The sequence below is a fragment of the Procambarus clarkii genome, chromosome 84 (assembly GCF_040958095.1).
Source record: "Procambarus clarkii isolate CNS0578487 chromosome 84, FALCON_Pclarkii_2.0, whole genome shotgun sequence".
NCBI lineage: Eukaryota > Metazoa > Arthropoda > Malacostraca > Decapoda > Cambaridae > Procambarus > Procambarus clarkii.
Window position 1 is genome coordinate 14,172,092 of NC_091233.1, and position 21,118 is coordinate 14,193,209.

Genomic DNA, 21,118 nt, shown 5'->3' on the forward strand with positions numbered 1-21,118 from the left:
ACAGAACTGAATGCCTTCCATCGTCGAATTCAAAACACCGTACTTTAAATTACCCGATATACCTTACATTAACGTTTGAACAATATTTTGATTCCCCTTGCACAAAAGATTTTACCTACACTTACACAAAAGACCTTACATACATTTACATAACAAACCTTACTGACCCTTACACAAAAAGACCCTGCCTACACTAACACAAATATCCTACGATTAAACAAAACACCTTTCCTACACAAAAGATCTTATCAACACTAACACAAATACCCTTCACTTACACAAATATCCTACGCTTACACAAAAGACTTTGTTTATAACTTAAGAAAAGAACGTGCTTTCACCCATACAAAAGTCTGCCTTCACCTACACAAAAAAACATTTCCTACACTTAAAAAAGCTCAGTGCCTGTTGCCTGTTGCAAGAGGCACTGAACTACAGGCCAGTTTCCCTAGCCATGCAATAAGGAGAAAATCATGAGGAAAAGGCTCAAGAAGCATCAGGAGGGAAATTGCTTTGTAACACATTACCAGCATGGATTCAGGGATCGTAAATCATGCCTAACAGGCGTAATATAATTGTATGACTTGGTGACAAAAATTAGGCAAAAAAGAGAAGGGTGGGTAGATCCCATTTTCTTGGACTGTCAGGAAGCCTTTGGCACAGTACCCAATAAACGATTGTTATAATAGTTGGAGAAACAGGCAGGATTGAAAGGTATGGTGCACTAGTGAATAAATCATACTAAGAAACAGCAAACAGCGAGTAATTGTGAGGGGGGAAGAGACCTCAAAGATGGCAATATACCACCATCGGAGTCCCACAGGGCTCTGTACCTGGACCCATCCTGTTTCTGATATATGTTAACGATCTCCCAGATTGTATAGATTTATTCCTCTCAATGTTAGCTGATGATGAAAAAATTGAGATGAATCAAGACAGGTGAAGATAGACAGACTACAGGACGACATGGAGGAATGGTCTAGAAAATGGTTACTAAAGTTTAACTCAGGGACATATAAAGTAATGAAATTAGGCGTAGGGAGGAGGAGCTTGAACACAAGTTATCATCTGGGAGGGGAAATCTGGCAATAGTCAAATAGAGAAAGATCTAGGGGTTCATATCACACAGAACCTGTCCCCAGAAGCCCAGATCAAAAGGATATTAGCGGCATATACCGGATTGGCCAACATAAGAAAAGCCTTCAGAATTTTGTGTAAGGAATCGTTCAGGACCTTGTTACCTTACCTTGAGATGATTTCAAGAGTTAACGTCCCCGTGGCCTGGTCTGCGACCAGGGCCACCTATATGTGGTGTGGGGAAATGGGATGCTCAATTCTGCAAGATGCATACTGAATGAAGAAAAAGTAAAGGGATAGCTTTACATTTTTATTTTAGCAGTAGAACTAGTTTATTGTATTAAACTGTAAGATGAAGACAGGTAAACCGCGACCATTCTTCTTCGTTTGACTTTTGTGGTCAAACACAGTTCAAATGAAAATAGGAAACAGGAATATTCAGAAGAGTCACGGTAGGGTCAAGGCGGCTGGAATGATCAAAGACTTAGCATAAGAGAGGGTGTTTATGAGAGTTTGTTCATCTTGACGAATGTAAGGAATATGAGACAGAATTCCAGCAACCATATACTCCAAGCAAATGTATGCTACTTTTTGGTCCCTGTTCCAGTGGCATTGCAGTATTAATGGTCTCCAAAATAACAGACTTCTCAATTCTGTATAATAATTAATGTCTCATATCAGTTAGATTTTTAACTAATTAAAAATTTATTATAAAAAATCTTGAACAAATCTAGATATTATTTAAAGTTTTCAAACTTTGCTACCATTTTGTGCATAGATATCATGTATGAGCATTTGAAGCAAGTAAATCACACACAGAGATCACACTAACGTGATGAATCAAATGAACAAATCCACAAGGGCCGTGACGAGGATTCGAACCTGCGTCCGGGAGCACCCAAGACACTGCCTTAATCGACTGAGCTACGACAGGGTTAAAAGGGTTGAAACCGAAGTTCTACTGAACTTCCTGGATCCCGTAGCCTCTCCGAGGCACAAATCAGGCTTTTACACAACCCCCCCCTGCACCCGAGCTATGTCAATAGGCCTTTTAACCCTGTCGTAGCTCAGTCGATTAAGGCAGTGTCTGGGATGTCCCGGACTCAAGTTCGAATCCTCGTCACGGCCCTTGTGGATTTGTTCAAGCAAGTAAATGTTTTATAAACTGAAAGACATTAGAATCGATATCTAATACAAAGTAATCAATACCGCGAACTTACGCGAACAAGTGCCCTCTGAGTCAATGTAACCAGCAGGACAGTAACATCTTGCAATGCCCTTGGGATCCACAACACAGACGCCAGGAGAGCATGTCACATTGGCGCACGGGTCAGCTGTAATGTACAAAAATATATTAATAAATGCAATGATAACCAAGATTATCAGTATTAAGCTTTCAGGTGCAGCTCATCAGCTAGGCTGAGCTTTCAGGTCACGGTTGCCTCTTTGCTAAACTATCAAAGGGAACAATACCTTCCATCGTCGAATTCAAGACACCGTACTTTAAATTACTTGTGATACCCTGCATCAACGTTCGAAAAATACTTTGATTCTCCTTCCACAAAAGACCTTGCCTTCATGCGCACATATACCAACACTTACACAAATACCCTACACTTATATAAAAGGCCTTCCCAGTCAACAAAACTATTCGCACACCCTCCATCGCTATGTGATGGAGTGCAAAAAGATACGTGAATTCAGAGACAATCCTTTAACTAATGTTCCAAAGATGTGTAAATATTTTACTTAAAATTATCTGCAACCAGAAATTTTAGCCAAATATCCCCAGTTTGTTAACTGTAGGTAGTAACTAAGTGATTGTAACCTATCCACCACTGCCCACGGGATGGGGGACGGTGTGCTGGACAAACATTTCAATTGTGACACTAGCTCATCAGATATATAAGTTGCTTCATTTAGAAACTACTTGGTCGATCTCGATCCCATTGATGATGTGACTAATTATATTGAATTTTGTAACAAGCTCATCAAGATTTTAACTTTCTTAGCTAAATGAATTATGGGATTCAGTGCCCGAGCCCATTATGTGCCTCTAACCCTTTCCACTACCGGCCACAAGATTGTTATTGGGGTGCATAATAAATGAACTAAACTAACTGAACTCACACAAAAGACCTTGCCTGCACTTGCAGAAAATACCTTTACACCTGTACAAAAGATCTTGGCAAGATTTACACAAATACCCTACACTTGCAGAAAAGACCTTGCATATGTTACGTACTCCTAGCAGAATACGTATATAAATTTAAAATAACTTGTTTTGTTCTATTATATCATTGCCTGTATATGTACACACATTGTGTTTTTTGTAAATTATCGTGTGGTGTGGCAGCGTCAGTGGGGAGAGGAGCGCGGTTGCTTTGCACACGTCTAATACCTGTTAGATTCGGGAAGTTGGACCTGTTCAGTTTTGGGAGTTCCAGATGTCACTTTTATTTAGTTTTTATAATTATTTATTTTCTGTAATTAAACAGGTGGCATTGTACTTATATATTTTGCAAGTAACTATTATATGTAATTTGCATTCTTGTGTGTTTTGAGAACAAGTGGTTGTTCAATTAGTTTTAAATATTAAAAAGTCCTTAGTTTCCATCCCTCATCCTGGATGAGGCAGACGGGAGAGAATTATGGGTAGCGACAGAGCGAGAGTTCAGTGGCTGATACGGGACCAGGAGGAGTAACATGTGGGAGATAAGTCTGTTTACTTGTTGTTGTGTCATGTAGTAGATCTTTATTCTGGGAGAGACAATATTTTGATGTTTGCTTTAATAGTGACCCACTGTTCATATATACAATATTGAGATGTATATGAAATATATATATATTAAAATGCATCCGTATATTTCTTCAGTCCTAAGGGAGATATACTTTTAATTCTGTGCCTGTTATCATTCATGGGGTTATACTGGTGACACGCTTTAGAGAGCAGCAGTGGTATCCCTAGACGTAATTAAAGCTTGGCTGCTGTAGGGTCACGAGCCGTAACGAACGATAGGTAACAAAGAGTTATGGGGGCCTGTGCCGGGAAATATTGTTCCTACTTAAACTTAACTGTGCTAATCTAACCTTGCCTTCCTAGGTACCAGTGTGTTTAGTGTCTGTGTGTTTCTTAAGAACTATTCCATGTGCCAAGCAAGCTTTCCTGTGTGTCAAGTAACAACGTTTCACGATTTGGAGGTAAGTCATCCTATATATTTTGTTTGTGCAGTGAGGCCAAGCGAATTTTCAGTGTGGTGACAATTTTACAGTGAAGTGTAGTGCAGTGTATTATAGACTGTGGGTTGGTTGGTGTTGTCGTCGTTGATCCTTCTCTATGGACAACCCAACCCACAACTCGGCAGAGTGCTTATACTAGGAGATCACCCTTGGCGCTTCTGGCTCTTGGAGAGGGGCTCAACGTCACACGTTTAGGGGATGCGGCTCCAACACTTAGCCTCGTTGTCACGTGCACACACCCACTCGAGCCGCTGTGACTCCCCACTCTCTCCTTATGAGATATGATCTCCTCAATCCCCCTATGACTTACTAGTATTACCTCCTACCCTGTCCACAGCAGTGGTTCATGGTTCTTTCTCTCTCTCTCTCCTTCTTTACTACCTCCTGGGAAGCCTCACTAGGACAAGGGCAAACACCAGCAAATTGTGACACATTTACTGGACAAAGCACATACACGATACATACACACATATAATAATAATGAATCCTATACTCTATAATATCACAATCAGGTTGCACTCCAATACCATTAGAACTCTATTATCAGCTTATCAAGTGGTATCCTATCTCCTGGTTCACCACCTGATACTATTAACCTCCTCAAGTTGATCAAGCCTACATACACTGTTGCACTATCAGCAAGATAATGTATATATAGAAAATCAGCATTTGAATGCAATAACATATATCAGTATAAATGTTCATTGATACACAACAATGATTAATCGATCACTGTCAGTCCTCGAGCACATACATCTGTAGGTAATCAAGCCTACGACTGCAACTCTAAGCTTCAGAATAAATCACTCCTTGACATAAGAATGCAAACAGTCACTCACCTCTCACTGCGTCTTGCACGCTAATGACAACCAAACACTATCAACTCCCTACTAGTAATCCACCAGAACTTCCCCTTCCACCTCTGGAAGTTCACTACCCTAATATCCTTAGGTTCTTCCGGGCTTCACTACCAGGATCCTCTGCAGCTCCTCCAGGCTGCTATCATGAAGTTTCCTTGAGCAACTACGGTGCTTCACCCTTCTGCTAGGGTCCTCCACAGCTCTCTTGGCTGCTACACCATGAAGTTTCCTCGAGCAACTATGGTGCTTCTCCACCTCTACAGAAGCACGTGACACTCCTCTTCACTGCTGCTTCTCCTCACAGCTCGAGGTCCTCTGCTCCACTACCTTGGAGTCTCATCAGCTACTTCATCTGCTGGCTTCGAAGTTCTCAGCAACTTCTTCCCCAAAGAACAAACCTGCAACCCATCGACACTCCAATAAAATGTTCCCCTTTAACACATAAACAAAAATAACCACACAATATGCTTGCCTCAAACCTCTATCTGTCCTCTACATACAGTGAGAGTGGACTCCCCCGCTTTGGGCGGGTCCATACTCCACCTCGCCTGGCGGCGGTCCTCACTCGCTGGGAGGGTCTTCCTCCATCAGGAGCCAGGCTCCCTCAGTCGTCCGCCAGCGCTCAGAGGGGGCGGACGTCGCTCCGTGTTCCTCCCTCTCCACTCTCTTATTTCAGGCCTTCTGCCTTATTAAAACATGTCTAACTTATAAATAAACATCGCTACTGTCGCTGGGCACACGACCAACTACAAGCAATCACTATGAACTGGCGTATATCGTGCTTACCACAGATCAAAAGGTCAAGGGCGCTTTCCCTCTGACGGCGTCTGGTCAGGGCGCTCCACACAGCCCACGAAAATGCCTCTGAGCAGCTTATTAAACTCTCCTCGCCGTCCAAGACTTGACACCACAACGTTCTCAGCTCAATTCCACAGCTGGCACGTCTGCACACTTCTCTTCTCTTAGAGATATATCACTAGGGGTTCCCTTCTGACGGGAGCTCAAACGGAGCGCGGCTTCCCCCTGCGATGTCTGGCACTCAAGTGAGGTCAAGGTCCTCCGGAAGCGAGCCTCACGCCTCCAGCAAAATGTCCACATCTCCTCGCCAGTCATTTATCTGTTTTCTTCTTCATTGCCCATAATCTCAAACTGTTATACATATCCAACCAGCCATTTTACATATGGGTTATCACCTCAATATTTGCTAGACCTTCTAATCAGGTCAGGCTTGATGAATAACTCTCAAGGAGGGAGACTCGTTTCTCCTGCAGGCTGAGATCATAACAAGTGCCATTGTTTTAATTATTGTTGTGAATCAAGTGCCAAGTGTTAGTAACGATGGAGGAGAAAGTTGCAGCGTTGGTGGCTCACCCAGACTTTAAAGGGATTCAGAGCCTTAAAAAGACTGAGTTAATACAAATGGCAAATCATTTTGATTTGACAGCCAACAATAGAATGGTTAAAGCCCAAATATTGAAAGTCATTGTGACACATTTTGTTGAGAATGGAGAGTTAGAGGAAGAAATTCTAGAGGAGTTAAGAGAGGAGTCGAGTGATCAGATGACGTTAAAGCGTCTTGAGTTAGAAGCGCAAATAGCCAATGCTAAGCTTGAAGCTCAAAAAGAACAGAGAATATTAGAACTTGAAGCTCAAAAAGAACAGAAAATATTAGAGGCTGAAGCTCGTCAAAGAGAGATTGAAGCTCAACAGCAACAGCAAATATTAGAGGCTGAAGCTCAGCAGAGGGAGCTCGAGACTAGGCGGTTAGAGGTTATGGCACAGTTGCAACTAGAAGCCACAAAGAAGCAACAATTAGAGATTCAACAACAAATGGCTGACACTAACTTCAGGCTTGAATCACAGCGTATGGCAGCTGGGCATGGAAATTCTAGTAATGTTTCAACAAATAGTGATAATAATCCCATAAGGATGAATAAGTATATAGAGTTACCCAAGTTCAATGAGGAGGATCCTGAGGTTTTCTTTGCCCATTTTTATAAAATTGCCATCAGTATGAACTGGCCAAGGGATCAGTGGGTAGCCATTATGCAGTCTCAATTTAAGGGGCGTAGTCAGGAGGTTTTTACATCCCTACCTGACGCTCATAGCTTTGATTACGAATTTGTAAAAAAAAGCATCTTAAATGCATATCAAATAAATCCAGAGGCACACAAGCAAAAGTTTAGGAACCTAAGGAGGGTAAGTGATCAGACAATAGCAGATTTTACTCGTCAGCAGGACGAATTTTTGCAACAGATGGTTAAAGTCACTTTCAGTCACTGACTTTGATGCTCGAAAGAATCTTCTTATAATGGAAGAAGTATTGTCATGTCTCCCAGACCAGTTGTCTACTTTTATGGCAGAACAAAAGAATGTAACAGACATTTATGAACTGTCAAAGCTCGCGGATGAGCATGAGTTGTTGACTAAGGCCCAGTTTACGGCCACTTCACCTAAGTCTAGTCGTTGGGAGTCTGGCCCTAGCTTCGGTGCGGGGCAGACGTGTTGAATCGGCGCTCCAGCAGTTTAGTGTTGTTTGCCCGTTTCGGCCGGTTGGGGGCGGGTGTGTGTCTGCTCGCCTGTGCTGACGTGGCGTTACGATGGGGGTCCCTCTACCCCCAGTCGTCCGGGCTCAGTCTGTGGGACTAGAGTTCTCTGTGCGGGCTGGTTACCCGGAGATTGCCCTGGCTTGTGAACTGCTCTCTGTCCCTGTGTTTGCGATTTATGGGGTAGAGTTGGTAACGGCCCGTAGGGCCATTGTGAAGTTTGCAGAGGAGGCGGCGTATCGCGATTTTCTCCGGCGATACGAGGGGCGGACACTGCCCCTGCCGGATGGTGCGGGCACTGTCACCCTCTCTGATAGAAGTGGTGCACTTACTTACATCAGTGTGCATGGGGCTCCCTTGGAGTTTCCAGAGGCTCTGCTACGGCGGTATTTCGGGCGGTTTGGCGCAGTTGTTAGTGTGAGAGTGAACGTGGTGTCTTCTAGTCCTCTTAAGGGTGTGAGGTCTAACATTCGCACCCTGGGCATGCGACTCCGGGCGGATATTCCGTCCTCTGTGCGCCTTATGGGGTTCAACGTTCGGGTGTTTTACGCCCGTCAGCCGCGGACGTGTTATCGTTGTGGTCTTTTGGGCCATCAGGCTGCTGACTGTTCTGCGCCTCCTGTTGCACCAGTGAACCTCTTCAGTGAGGGGGATTTCCCGCCCCTTCCTGTGGGGGATGATTCGGTGGGTATGGACGTCTCTTCGGCTGAGGAGGTGCCCTCTGTAGCAGCTGTTGCTCCGCCTGTTGCGCCCCCTGTTGTTGCCGCATCTCCTCCGGAGGTTGGGTCCTCGCCTAGTGCTCCAGCTGGTGTCCCTGAGCCTCTTCCGCCTGCCGTTTGCTCGGTCCCCTCGTCTTCCAGTTCTTCCTCTGCTGTGTCTGTCCCGGTCCCTGCACCCTCGCCGTCTGTCCCGGCTGTGCTGGGAGCTGAGGTGGATCCGGAATTCCCTCCTGTGCCTGGCCTGGTGCCCCGTGTGGTTGAGGAGGCTGCCGTGCTGCGGCGTGCGTCGGTTCGCTCGGTTGGTGCTGCGCGGGTCGCTGAGTCTGCCTCCGGGTCTGATGATGTGCGGCCCGAGCCTAAGCGTTCCCGGCGTTCTTCTGTGTGGGCTGATGTTGGCGACTTCGACGAGTGTCGTCCTTCCGTTGACGGTGGCGTGGCTCCGGATGTGGTGCACACTACGGTGGTGGCGGAGGTACACTTGCCTGAGGATGCCGGTGCCGGCGTTTCGGCCTCAACCTCTGGTCCGGTGTCCGAGGGTCCTGCGTCGGATGGCTCCGGTTCTTCGTGGGCGGTGGTTCCCCCTGCTGTAGTTGGTGGTGAGCGGGGTGGCCTGGTGGTGATGTTGAGAAAGGATGCTCGCTCTGGATGTTCTGTGGCCCCTTCCTCGTTACCCGTTTCCTCGGCAGCGGTCTTGCCGCCTCTTCCGTTTCCTGCAGTCCCTTCCGTGTCTCCTGCGGTATCCGTGGAAGTGCTGTCGTCTCAGCGTCCGACACCTGCTCCGATGGCGAAGGCGTGGCAGGCTCGGCGTCCCTCGTCCGCTTCTCCGGTGTCATCTGCTTCCTCGAAGGGCGTGGTTGGCGCTCCCCAGCCTCGTTATGCGACTTGCGTCAGTGACCTTAGGCTTTGGCCGATGCCGCCAGATATAGATGTTCCCGAGTTTATGATACCCGCTCGAGCGCGGGGGATCAAAAACCCTACCGACCTTGAAGATCTCGTCTGGGAAGCTTACAAGTCGAAATATCCTCGTGAGCAGTTCCCGGAGAAGTACATTTCTTACGAGGTTCCTCGCAAGTGATTTCTATGTATTTTGTGTTGCCTGGTTGTGGGGTGTGCATGTGAGTGGGTGGGGTGGGTATTGTTTCCCGGTTCCTGCGTGCTCCGGTTTGTTTTGGTTTTTTTTTTTTTTTTTTTTTTTTTTTTGTATGGCTCGTGGGGGGGTGTGCGGATCCTATGCGTTAGTGTGTTCGGTTATGGATGTCGTGTGCACTTGTTTTTCATATTGTGTGCCCTTCAGGCTGTTGGCGTGTGCTCTTTCTGTTTTGCCTTCCGTTTGTTATGGCGGATCTGTTTTCTTTATTGTTATTGTCCTTATTCTTGTATGTTTCTCGCCTCTCTGTATGTATTTGAGGTGTTAGCAGGCTTGTTTTGTGTGCATTTTGTCCTGGGGTTTTCCCTTATGTTTGTTTTACACTGTGTTACTAATTGTGTATTGTTTGTATATGCATTTTTTTGTGGTCAGCCCTTCTGGCTGGTCTTCTATTGATTTGTTCCTTTGTCCTTGTACATATGTGTGCTTTGTACTTTGTTCTATGTTATATTTGTTCTGTTTTTCTTGTACGTTCTACGCATGCTTGCATGTAAAAAAAAAAATAAAAAAAAAAAAAAAAAAAAGTCTAGTCGTAGAGTAAATTATAATGCTCACCGAACTCCTTATCAGAATCCATCCCGTCCTATTGTTCCAGTTACTCCCATGAGCTCTTCTCTTACAAAACCTAACCCTGCTACTTCCTTGTCAGGAATGTCAAATAATAATAAGGTTATTTCTAAACCTACAGTTGGTTCCACAGGTGTGTCCACTGTAAGGTCTTGTTCCCATTGTAAGAGAAAAGGCCATGGAATTAATTCCTGTTTTATATTGCACCCTGAGTTACGACCAACTGGTCTCATTTATTGCAGAGGTGTGCAAAATAAACTTACTAATAAACATGTAACTGTAAACCCCAATTGGGTGAAACAGTATTCACCATATATGTCTTCAGGTGAAGTTTTGTGTATTAATGGGAAGTGGAAGCCAGTGGTTATTCTTCGTGATACAGGTGCTTCCCAAACCATAATTTCATCCAGTATTCTTTCTGATGTTGAACAGAGAGAGACTGGAAAGTTTGTTGTTCTTCAGAGTGTTGCAGGATGTAAAACTGTACCTCTAATAGACATTAATTTCAGATCCACCATTACACCAAGTTTATGCACTGTGGGTGTTAGTACACAGTTGCCCATCCCAGGTGTGGATGTTATATTGGGTAATGATGTGGCCATAAATCATGTTGTGGGTGAGAATGATCCCCGTTTGTGTAAACAGCTAGTTGCAGACCATGTTTATTCTGCCTGTGCTGAAGTTAGTTCTATGAATGAACAACCTGTTGTAGAAGATGGTTTTGTCCATTCTACCTGTGCTGATGTCAGTACTAATATAAATCCAGTTGTCAGTTCTAATGTTACTCAAGCATTTGTTCCAGTAACCAGTACCCCTTCAGTGGAGAAGTGGGATGTGGTTGTTCCAGATTCCTGTGTGGCCGATTTAGTTGTTGAGAGTAAGCCTGATACTATGACTCTGCTTTATTCCAATAAATTGGGAAAGGATGTCCATGTACCATTGTCTTGCCCGCTCACTACGAACGTTGTGCCAGGAGTTGAGAGAAACTTAAAAGCCACGACTCTGTATTCCAGCCAAGTGAATGGTTTAGGACAAGATGTCGGGTTGGCAGAAGTATTCCCGCTCACTCCAAGTTTAGAATCAGTTGTCGAGAGTAAGTCTGTTGTAGAGGCCCCGCCTCACCCTAGTCAAGGTGATATAATAGGGGAGGAGGTCAAACTACCTGTTACTTGCCCGCTCGTTTCAGATTCCCTTAATTTAAGTGCATTGAGTAGAACTGACCCTAAGATTTCAGAGAGAAGCAAGGAGACAGTCTGTACTGTAGATCCAGTTTTGGAGAGTGTGGGAAAGCAGCCAGAGGATCAGCTTCTGTTGAGTAGATGGAGACCCATGGAGCCTCCCTCTTCAGTTGTCTGTGAGGATGTGATCCAGCTTGGTAGTGATATTATTGATTGTGAGCAGACAGTACTCCAAGCAGCTCCAGAAGTCATGGGAGGAAATTTTGGAAAAATCATTGAGAGTGGTAAGGTTGCATTTGGATCTAAGTTGCAGAGTTGTGATTCTTATTCTATGTGGAGTAAGTATTTCTCATTGTGTACATTGAGTCAGAGTGTGTGTAGGATGTTGAAATCTACTTTTATTCTGCAGGAGCCATTTTCTTGTGAAGTAATGGACTGTGGGACATCTTTGTCAAGCCTTGTGGTTGAGCAGAGAGAGTTTACTCAAGTAGGTTGTGCATCCAGTTCTGAGGAAGTAGTGAGTTATGCTAGAGCAGTGTCTCTATATTCAGATCCAGTTAATTTTGATGCACGAGTGATGAAAGTGTATGTTCCACTCAAGTGTGGTGTTGACATTCAGAGTCATATTGGAGTTGATTTTCAGAATCATAGTGTGGGTGAAGGATTAAATCATACTGGGGAGCAGATGTTTGAGGCTCCAGGTGTGTATTTCAAGTTGGGGGATAAGGTTATCCTACCTAGTGTTAATCATTGTGAAGGGTTTCAGATTGTCCTTGGGTGTTACCCAGGTAATCTGTTGTTCATCTTCAAGATGTTAAGACCCTTAAACCTCTTGGTTGATTGGTTGTCATCAGACGTAAATCACTTGGGAAGTGATGGTGAGGGATGTAAAGTTTTCGGCATGTTTTATTTAGTCTTTTGGCAGACTAGAAGGTTGATGAAAGTGTGTGTTGTGTTCAAGTTCACCATCAGGAGGTGTGAACTTGTATCCGGAGTTATGATTGAGATATGGTGCCTAGGCATATGCCTGTTTTCATTCACTGATCGTTATGACAGAGTTATGAGGCAATTGATTTCTGTGTTCCTTAGGGATCATCTGAGTCAGTTCGATCAGGTAGTCTTTGCACTTATCTTGGGTTGCATTTCTTGGTTTGAAGGTCAAAGGTTTGCTAAGTCGGTGTCTTGTGTTTCGGAAGGTTCTATGAATGGGAAAGTTTTATACATAATTGTGAGGTTTAATGCTAATTTCTCTAATTTTAGTATACATTGGGCGAGAGTATGTGTTCCACAGAGGATCCAGAGTGATGAAGAGCAGATGTCTGTGTCAGAGCATACCCAGGAGAAGTCCCAAATCTACTCAACATCCAGTCAGCTTCAATTACGCAGTTCAGCTCCAGAAAAAGGGAGTAATGGGAAATGGAGTCTGTCTTGGAAAAATTCACCATGTGGAAAAGGGATCACATGGAAATACGGAACTGATCTTAGAGAAATAGTAGAAACAAATGAAAAGCTAAATTGCCGTGATAACTGTGTGAAAGCAGCTACCTTTATTGACAATTCTATTCATGCTAATGATGATAATGTAGATAGGAGTGTGAAATATGATCTGAAACAAAGTGAAATAAATGAGATAGTACCTTGGAATGATAAATTTGCATACTCCAGTGACACATATGTAGAACATAGTCATAAGACTGAAATTTCTGAGTTTCCTGTAAGACTATATTTGGAGTGTTTTCATTTTTGTCCAGAAATGTGTTCTTATTACTTTTACATGTTTGGTGTAATTAATACCATAAATCTCAAGTGTCATACATTTTACTTTGAAAAAATGCCATTGATCTTCAATCTATTGCATTTTTTTTCTTGGAGGTGGAAGTGTTACGTACTCCTAGCAGAATACGTATATAAATTTAAAATAACTTGTTTTGTTCTATTATATCATTGCCTGTATATGTACACACATTGTGTTTTTGTAAATTATCGTGTGGTGTGGCAGCGTCAGTGGAGACAGGAGTGCGGTTGCTTTGCACACGTCTAATACCTGTTAGATTCGGGAAGTTGGACCTGTTCAGTTTTGGGAGTTCCAGATGTCACTTTTATTTAGTTTTTATAATTATTTATTTTCTGTAATTAAACAGGTGGCATTGTACTTATATATTTTGCAAGTAACTATTATATGTAATTTGCATTCTTGTGTGTTTTGAGAACAAGTGGTTGTTCAATTAGTTTTAAATATTAAAAAGTCCTTAGTTTCCATCCCTCATCCTGGATGAGGCAGACGGGAGAGAATTATGGGTAGCGACAGAGCGAGAGTTCAGTGGCTGATACGGGACCAGGAGGAGTAACATGTGGGAGATAAGTCTGTTTACTTGTTGTTGTGTCATGTAGTAGATCTTTATTCTGGGAGAGACAATATTTTGATGTTTGCTTTAATAGTGACCCACTGTTCATATATACAATATTGAGATGTATATGAAATATATATATATTAAAATGCATACGTATATTTCTTCAGTCCTAAGGGAGATATACTTTTAATTCTGTGCCTGTTATCATTCATGGGGTTATACTGGTGACCCGCTTTAGAGAGCAGCAGTGGTATCCCTAGACGTAATTAAAGCTTGGCTGCTGTAGGGTCACGAGCCGTAACGAACGATAGGTAACAGCATACACCTACACAAATACCATACACTTATAAAAAAACTTTGCTTTCACTTACACAAAAGACCAGGCCTACACTTGCACAAATATTCTACACTTACACAATAGACCTTGCCTCCCCTCACCTCTCGCCCTATTCCCCTCCCTCACCTCTCCTTCCCTATCCACCATTTTTATCTCTAATATACCCATCTCCTACCCTTCCTGCACTATCCCCCTCTTTTCACCTCTTCTCTGTGCCCTTCTCTTCCTATATCCATCTCCCATCTCTCCTTCATTTCCCACCTTTTCCACCCTAATTCCTTTCCCACTTTTCTCCTTAAGACAAAAAGTAAGGGCGCTTTGCAATTATTTGTTTCCCATCAAGTTTGTAAAATATATGGAATCTTAATCGAGAAATTATGAAAATCATTTTATTTGTTCAATATATAGTTAGCGAGATGTGAGAGCAAGAAAGTATCCGACAGAAAAAACTTCTCCCAAAACACATTTTCACTAAGATCCCAGTCCCACCTTTTATAACCCAGTCTCGTACAGAAGTTTATTCATTTGTTGCCCGAGCTACCATTATAACTCCCTGGAATGACTTCCCTTCCCTCCTATGGCTTCTCCACGCAATCATTCAGCTGTTTCCTAAAACATCATCACTTTCTCTTTAATATTTGCCTTGCACACTTGAACTCCTACAGGTGCATATCTCTCTCTACCTGTCTTACAGACACTTCAACTATCCAACATTACCAGCACCCTATGGCACATCTTTATGTGTGTACCTCAGGTATGGAAAAAGCTTCTGCCCTTCCATCTTTATTCCTTTCTTACTCTCATCATATCCTGACTACACAGTTTACCATCTACACTCTTCCTCTCATTTTTCTCAGTTTTCCCATTATATCTTCCAATTAAGATGTGACATGTGAGACAAATATTTATCTTTCTATTTTCCAGGCCACCAGGACAAGGCGGTGTGAGACCTGGACACACTGTTCATTGTTCTATCCGACGGCAATATCGTATGAATCCAAACATAGTTATTACATGTTGTTGCAAATAGAAACACTGCAAAAACCTCATGTTGTGGGAACTTTGTACAATAAATTTTATGAAACTGATTACAGCGATAAGTCGTGTAAGTTAATAATAAATTAAATGAATCTCAAGGCAACATATCAATGGAGAGAACTTACTAACACACTTGGCACCAGTGGTCATATAGCCACTTGGACAGCAGCAGCTGTAGCTGGTTCCGGTACCAACGCAGGTCCCAGGATCACACGGGTTGGAGACACACAGGTCAGCTGTATTGTAAGACAAAAACATTACAATGTTTTTTGTTTACTTTCAACATTGTTTACTTTCAACATTATTGTTTATAATGTCAATGGGGCTCAGCAGAGTCAGCAGTGATGCCAGTGGCTAACGTGATCGTTTGTATTCATACTGACAACTGCTCACAGTCACATGTACATGTTCTAGTGTGGTGGAGCTTGGCCATACTAGATGACTGATACTATAAATTTTCTAGTGTGGACGAATTTGGCCACAGTAGATGTCCGAGATACTGTAAGTGTTTTTGTGTGATGGAGCTTGGTTACACTAGATGACTGGGTGTGCCTTCTCCCCACCCAAGCCAACCCCTCCCTTTCCCCATTCACAATGCCAACAATATCCTCCAAATCCTCCCTTCCTTCCTCACACCGAGCACCCCCTGAACTACTTCCTTCCCCAAGCAGAGCAAGCAAGATCGAAGCCCTCCATCCCCAACCCTACCTTACCCTGAACCTAAGGTAACTACCCACAGGAGGATGAGTCTATCCATGTAGCCCTGTCCACGGAACGGCTTCCTACTCCAGTGTGTGTCACAATGGATATAGGAAAGTGAGCTTCAAGGTGATAAAGTCAAACATCGATGGGGTTACTAATAAAGCAAGTGAAGTGGCCGTAAGGGAGCAGGAAGAAAACCATGATATAATAGCACTCACTTTAATAAAATTGTCAGGCATCATAACAAATGCAGTGTTTCTGCAGAACCACTATATAGTAAGGAAAGAGGGAAGGAAGTGGAGAGACTCCGCTGATATGTAGGGACTGTAGTTTTGAAGAGCTGGAATTTCGGGCTGTGAAGGATTCAGAGAATACATAATCGGAACTATGACAATGGGTGGTCCTTAGGTAATAGCAGCAGTCATTTACAACCACCGATTATATGACAGAAGACTCAGGAATTCGATAGGAACAACATGGCAACCCATTAATATAATAGAGAGAGCAGCTTCAATTGCCTGCAGCAATGGATCTAGGCTCCTAATCATGAGCGACTTCATTGACGGAAAGAGACTGGGAGAATGTGGAACCACATGGAGGTGCAGATACTTGGAGAGGTAAACTCTTGGACGTGACAACAAGAAAACGTTTTATCCAACATGTCAAGGGACCCACAAGAATAAGAGGCAATGACGAACAAGCTAGGCTACCAGATATTTCACCTTGAATGAGTTAGAAATAAAGGAAGTCAAATTTGAAGCCCACATGAAAATGAGTGATCACATTATATTGTTATAAGAGTACCTGTTGGAGGAAGTGATAACGAATCCAAGGAAGGGATCGGAAAGGAAAAGGCTAAATTACCGAAGAGTTAAATGTGATGAGATGAGGAACGTCCTAATTGGAATAACGTGCGAAACAGAACTTTGAGAAAAGTGTACGAGATATGATGGAATACGTCTCACAAGTGTCAGGAAGCTGCAGACAAGTTTATCCAGGCCCAAAAATCGAAAAATGAAAAGTAGCAGAAGAATCCATAGTTCAGAAGGGATTTTAAAGTAGCGTAGCAATTGGGGTACAAGAGCATGGATAAACTACAGGAATAACAGAACACAAGAGAGCAGGAAGAGTTACCAGAGAGCCAGGAATGAGTACCTCAGAGTTTAGAGAAAAGTAGAGAAACTCTAAAAATTGTAGGCCGATAAAAAGCGAAGACCCAACCATAATTGTTCCTTAGCCACATTAGGAGGAAAAAAGCAGTGAAGGAATAAGTGATGAAACTGAGAAAAGGGGAGAACAGATACACAAAATGACAGGGAGGTGTGGGAAGAACTCATCAAGAGGTTCCAGGAGGTCTTCACAACAGGGCAAGGAGAAGCCCTTGTTCTAAGAAAGGAGGCGGCAAACCAAGGCACCATATAGGAATTTGAGCTCAGTGATGATGTCAAAAGGAATCTGTTGCAGCTGAATGTGACAAAAGCTGTTGGCCCAAACAAAATCTCATAATGGACTCTAATAGAGGGTGCAGCAGAACTAAGTGTTTCACTCTCTATGGTGTACCACAGATAACTGAAAACTGGAGACCTAATGGAAAATTGGAAGACGGCTAATGTAGTCCCAATATACAAAAAATGGGCGACAGTTAGAGGCCCTGAACTACAGGCTAGTTTCCATAACCATGCAAGATGGAGAAGATCACGAGGAAAAGGCTGTTAGAACATCTGGAGGGAAAGAACTTTATAACACATCACCAGCATGGGTCCAGGTATGGTAAATCATGCTTCACAGGCCTTATATAATTATAGGATCAAGTGACAAAAATTAGGTTAAAGAGAGAAGGGTTGGCAGAATGCATTTTCTTGGACTGTAAGAAAGCCTTTGACACAATACCCAATAAAAGGTTTAAATAGTTGGAGAAGCAGGCAAGAGTAGAAAATAAGGTGCTCTAGTGGATAAAGGATACTAAGCAGCAGGAAACAGCAAGGAGCAGTGAAGGGGAAAGATATGAGAGTGGCGAGATATCACCATCGGTGTCCCACTACTTTGACCAATGCTGTTTCTGATATATGTAAACGACTTCCCAGAGGAAATCATTTCTCTCTATGTTTGTTGATGATGTAAAAATTATGAGACGAATCAAGACAGATGATGATTACAGGACGACTTTGATAAACTAGAGGAATGTTTTAGAATATGGCTAAAGTTTGACTTGTGGACACGTAGAGGTAATGAAATTAGAGGAAGGGACGAAGAGGTTGAACACAAGTTACCATCTGGGAGGTGAAATCCGGCAATAGTCATATTAGAGAGAGATCTGAGGATTGATATCACACCAAACCTGTCCCCAGAAATCCTCATCAAATGTATATCATCTGCGGCATATGCTGGATTTGCCAACATAAGAACTGCCTTTAGAATTTTGTGTAAGGAATCGTTTAGGACCTTGTTACCTTACCTTGCGATGATTTCAGGGGTCAACGTTTCCCCGGTCCGTGACCAGGCCACCTATAACCAATTATATCAGACCTATTCTGCAGTATGTAGCTCCAGCCAGGAATCCATACCTATTTAAACACACGACAAAGTTAGAGAAAATTCAGAGGTATTCCACCAGACTAGTTCCAGAGCCAAGAGGTATGAGCTACAAGTAAATGCAACTGGAGCTAAAACTCACTTCTCAGGAAGACAGGAGTAAGGGGAGACATAATAACCACCTTTAAATTTCTCAGGGGACTTGACAGGGTGAACATAGACAAACTATTTAGCACGCGTGAAACACGAACAAGGGGACACAAGGTGGAAACTTAGTACCCAAATGAGGCACATAGACATTAGATATATATTTTTCAGTGTCAGAGTAGTTGACATATAGTGCATTAAGCAGTGATGTGATAGAGGAAGAATCCATACAAAGTTTCCAATATAGATTGGACAGAGCCCAATAGGTTCAAGAATCTGTTCATCAGTTGAGAGGCGGGAACAAAGAGCCTAAGCTCATGCACTACAAGCACAATTAGTTGCGTAGAACTAAGTGAGTACACACACATGTACACAGCAGTGTAACTTGGATTACATGTACTACTCACGTATGCAGGTTTTTCCATTAAATGCTTTTCCTTTGGGACATACACATTTCGGCTTCAGCATGCCAGTTCCGCATCCGTGTAACAAGTTCTCATTCGAGCCCTGAGAGCAACATTTTTCTTTGTGAAAACAGAGTTAGTTGTTTATCATTGTTTATGTGGAAGCATTCTCTTATTAGTATGGTTGTGTAATGAACGGAAATAGAGCATAAACACATTTTCACTTCAGAGATATCCTCACAAATAACGGCAAAATAATCGGCTGATACAGCGACAGCAGAAGACTGGACATCGACGAGGCATTATACATCAAGCTAACCAAGACATGTATCAGTAGCAAACTAGCACAATTTACACTTTGCCAACTTCCAAAGCACGACGAATCATAACATACGGCACCAGTTGTTATAAAAACAAGAATTTGTATAATGTGAGGTGCTTCACCTTATTCATGGGAGAGGATGTAGTTAGAATCATGCAGAAAAAATCTTAGTAATCACTTTGAACTTTGCCTGTGACAATGTTAACAGGAGTTAACGAAACATCTTTTAGCATCAGGCCAATTAAAACTGTTTTAGTTTTATGTAAAACAAATGTATGTCATTACTTAAACACAACATCATTGTTACTTATTAACCTTTTTACATATTTACCAGTCTTTGCAAATATTTTCTACCATCTGAAAGGTGAAGAAATACTAGATCACTTAATCTTTCCATTTATATTGTTCGAAGTTTCGATCAAATTTCGTTCAACAAAACCACTGCAGTGACCAATACTTTTCACCCACTGAAATCAATATGATCACAGTGATTGACATGTAAATACAATGCACTTGAATGTTGGACAGCTCTAATAAAATCAAAACGTGAACTCAAAGATTTACCTCCTTGTCTGATGTAAATAAACGAATGACAAAGGATCGAATACACACAAACACACACACATACACCTTTTGCATAAATGGGCAAGTTTTTTATTAAAATGGATTTTATCGTATCTTTGAATACCACATTGGTATCAGAGTTCTTCAAAACTTTGAAAAGTTTAGCAAGTCCTTCCGAGTCACATACCACTAAGCATGTAAATTTGCGTGAGGCTATATGCAATCTTTTCACCTCTAGCTTTGAACAGACAAACATTCTCTTATAGTATAGATATAAATAGTTACCAATTATTTATGGTATAATGAGTATTTTAGTTTCTTACATAAAATATATAGGTACAAGTATCATTATTAGGCGAGTATTATTAAGTTTTTAATATATTATTGAATATATTACAATTATATTTGTGGGATAACTTCTGAATAACGATATTGATTGGTTGAATGATCGCGGCTTACATGCAGTGGCAATGATGCGTTATATACTTAGATGGCTACAAGTACATTATTTAGAAAGCTGAAGACATAAATTAGATGCAGACTTACGTCTATTCCTTCCTTAGACTTTAATACGATGTTCCTGACACCAGCGGCAGCGGTGAGCATTACAATTGCTGACAGGAAGATGATAGACCGCATGGTGGTTCTCTGGGCACTACTTGATGTATTGGCACACTGGCTGGGCACAGGGGAGGAAAGATACTATTACAGGCTGGGCACTAGGGAAATTTGCGATTGTTACTGGTTGGGCACTTTGGAGATATGAAACTAACTATATCTTGAGATTCTTGAGGTTATCTTGAGATGATTTCGGGGCTTTTTTTAGTGTCCCCGTGGCCCGGTCCTCGACCAGGCCTCCACCCCCAGGAAGCAGCCCGTGACAGCTGACTAACACCCAGGTGCCTGTTTTACTGCTAGGTAACAGGAGCATAGGTTGAAAGAAACTCTGCCCATTGTTTCTCGCCGGCGCCTGGGATCGAACCCAGGACCACAGGATCACAAGTCCAGCGTGCTGTCCGCTCGGCCGACCGGCTCCTGTGGACTATGGGGAGATACGAGACTTACTGGCTGCATACCTGGAGGATAGGAGACAAGCTGGCGGGATTAGGTAACAGGTATTAATAGAGCATCAAGTACCAGTTATGCTTAATTTAAAGTTAATTTTACTCTTTCGTTTAGAATAATATCTTGGTCTTATTTTTTTACATTAAAAAATTTCATATGCCAATTTCATATACAAAAAATTATATGCCAGCGTTTCAACTACTGAATATGTAATATATCGAACACCCACTAGTGAGAGATATTATAATATATTTATCAGAATATATTACATAAATAACAGGCTTTAGTGAAATAAGGAGAATTAAGGTGGGAGTACATTAAT

General features: G+C 42.5%; 1 protein-coding gene across 2 annotated transcripts in view; it reads right to left on the minus strand.

Moving 5' to 3' along the window:
* LOC123774866 (adhesive plaque matrix protein 2) overlaps positions 1-21,118 on the minus strand; it is a 96,065-nt gene that overhangs the window by 9,109 nt on the left and 65,838 nt on the right. For both annotated transcript variants that reach the window (XM_069316565.1, XM_069316564.1), the window contains exon 6: positions 2,298-2,411. In XM_069316565.1, the coding sequence (XP_069172666.1) occupies positions 2,298-2,411 (114 nt within the window). The remainder of the gene's footprint in view (positions 1-2,297; positions 2,412-21,118) is intronic.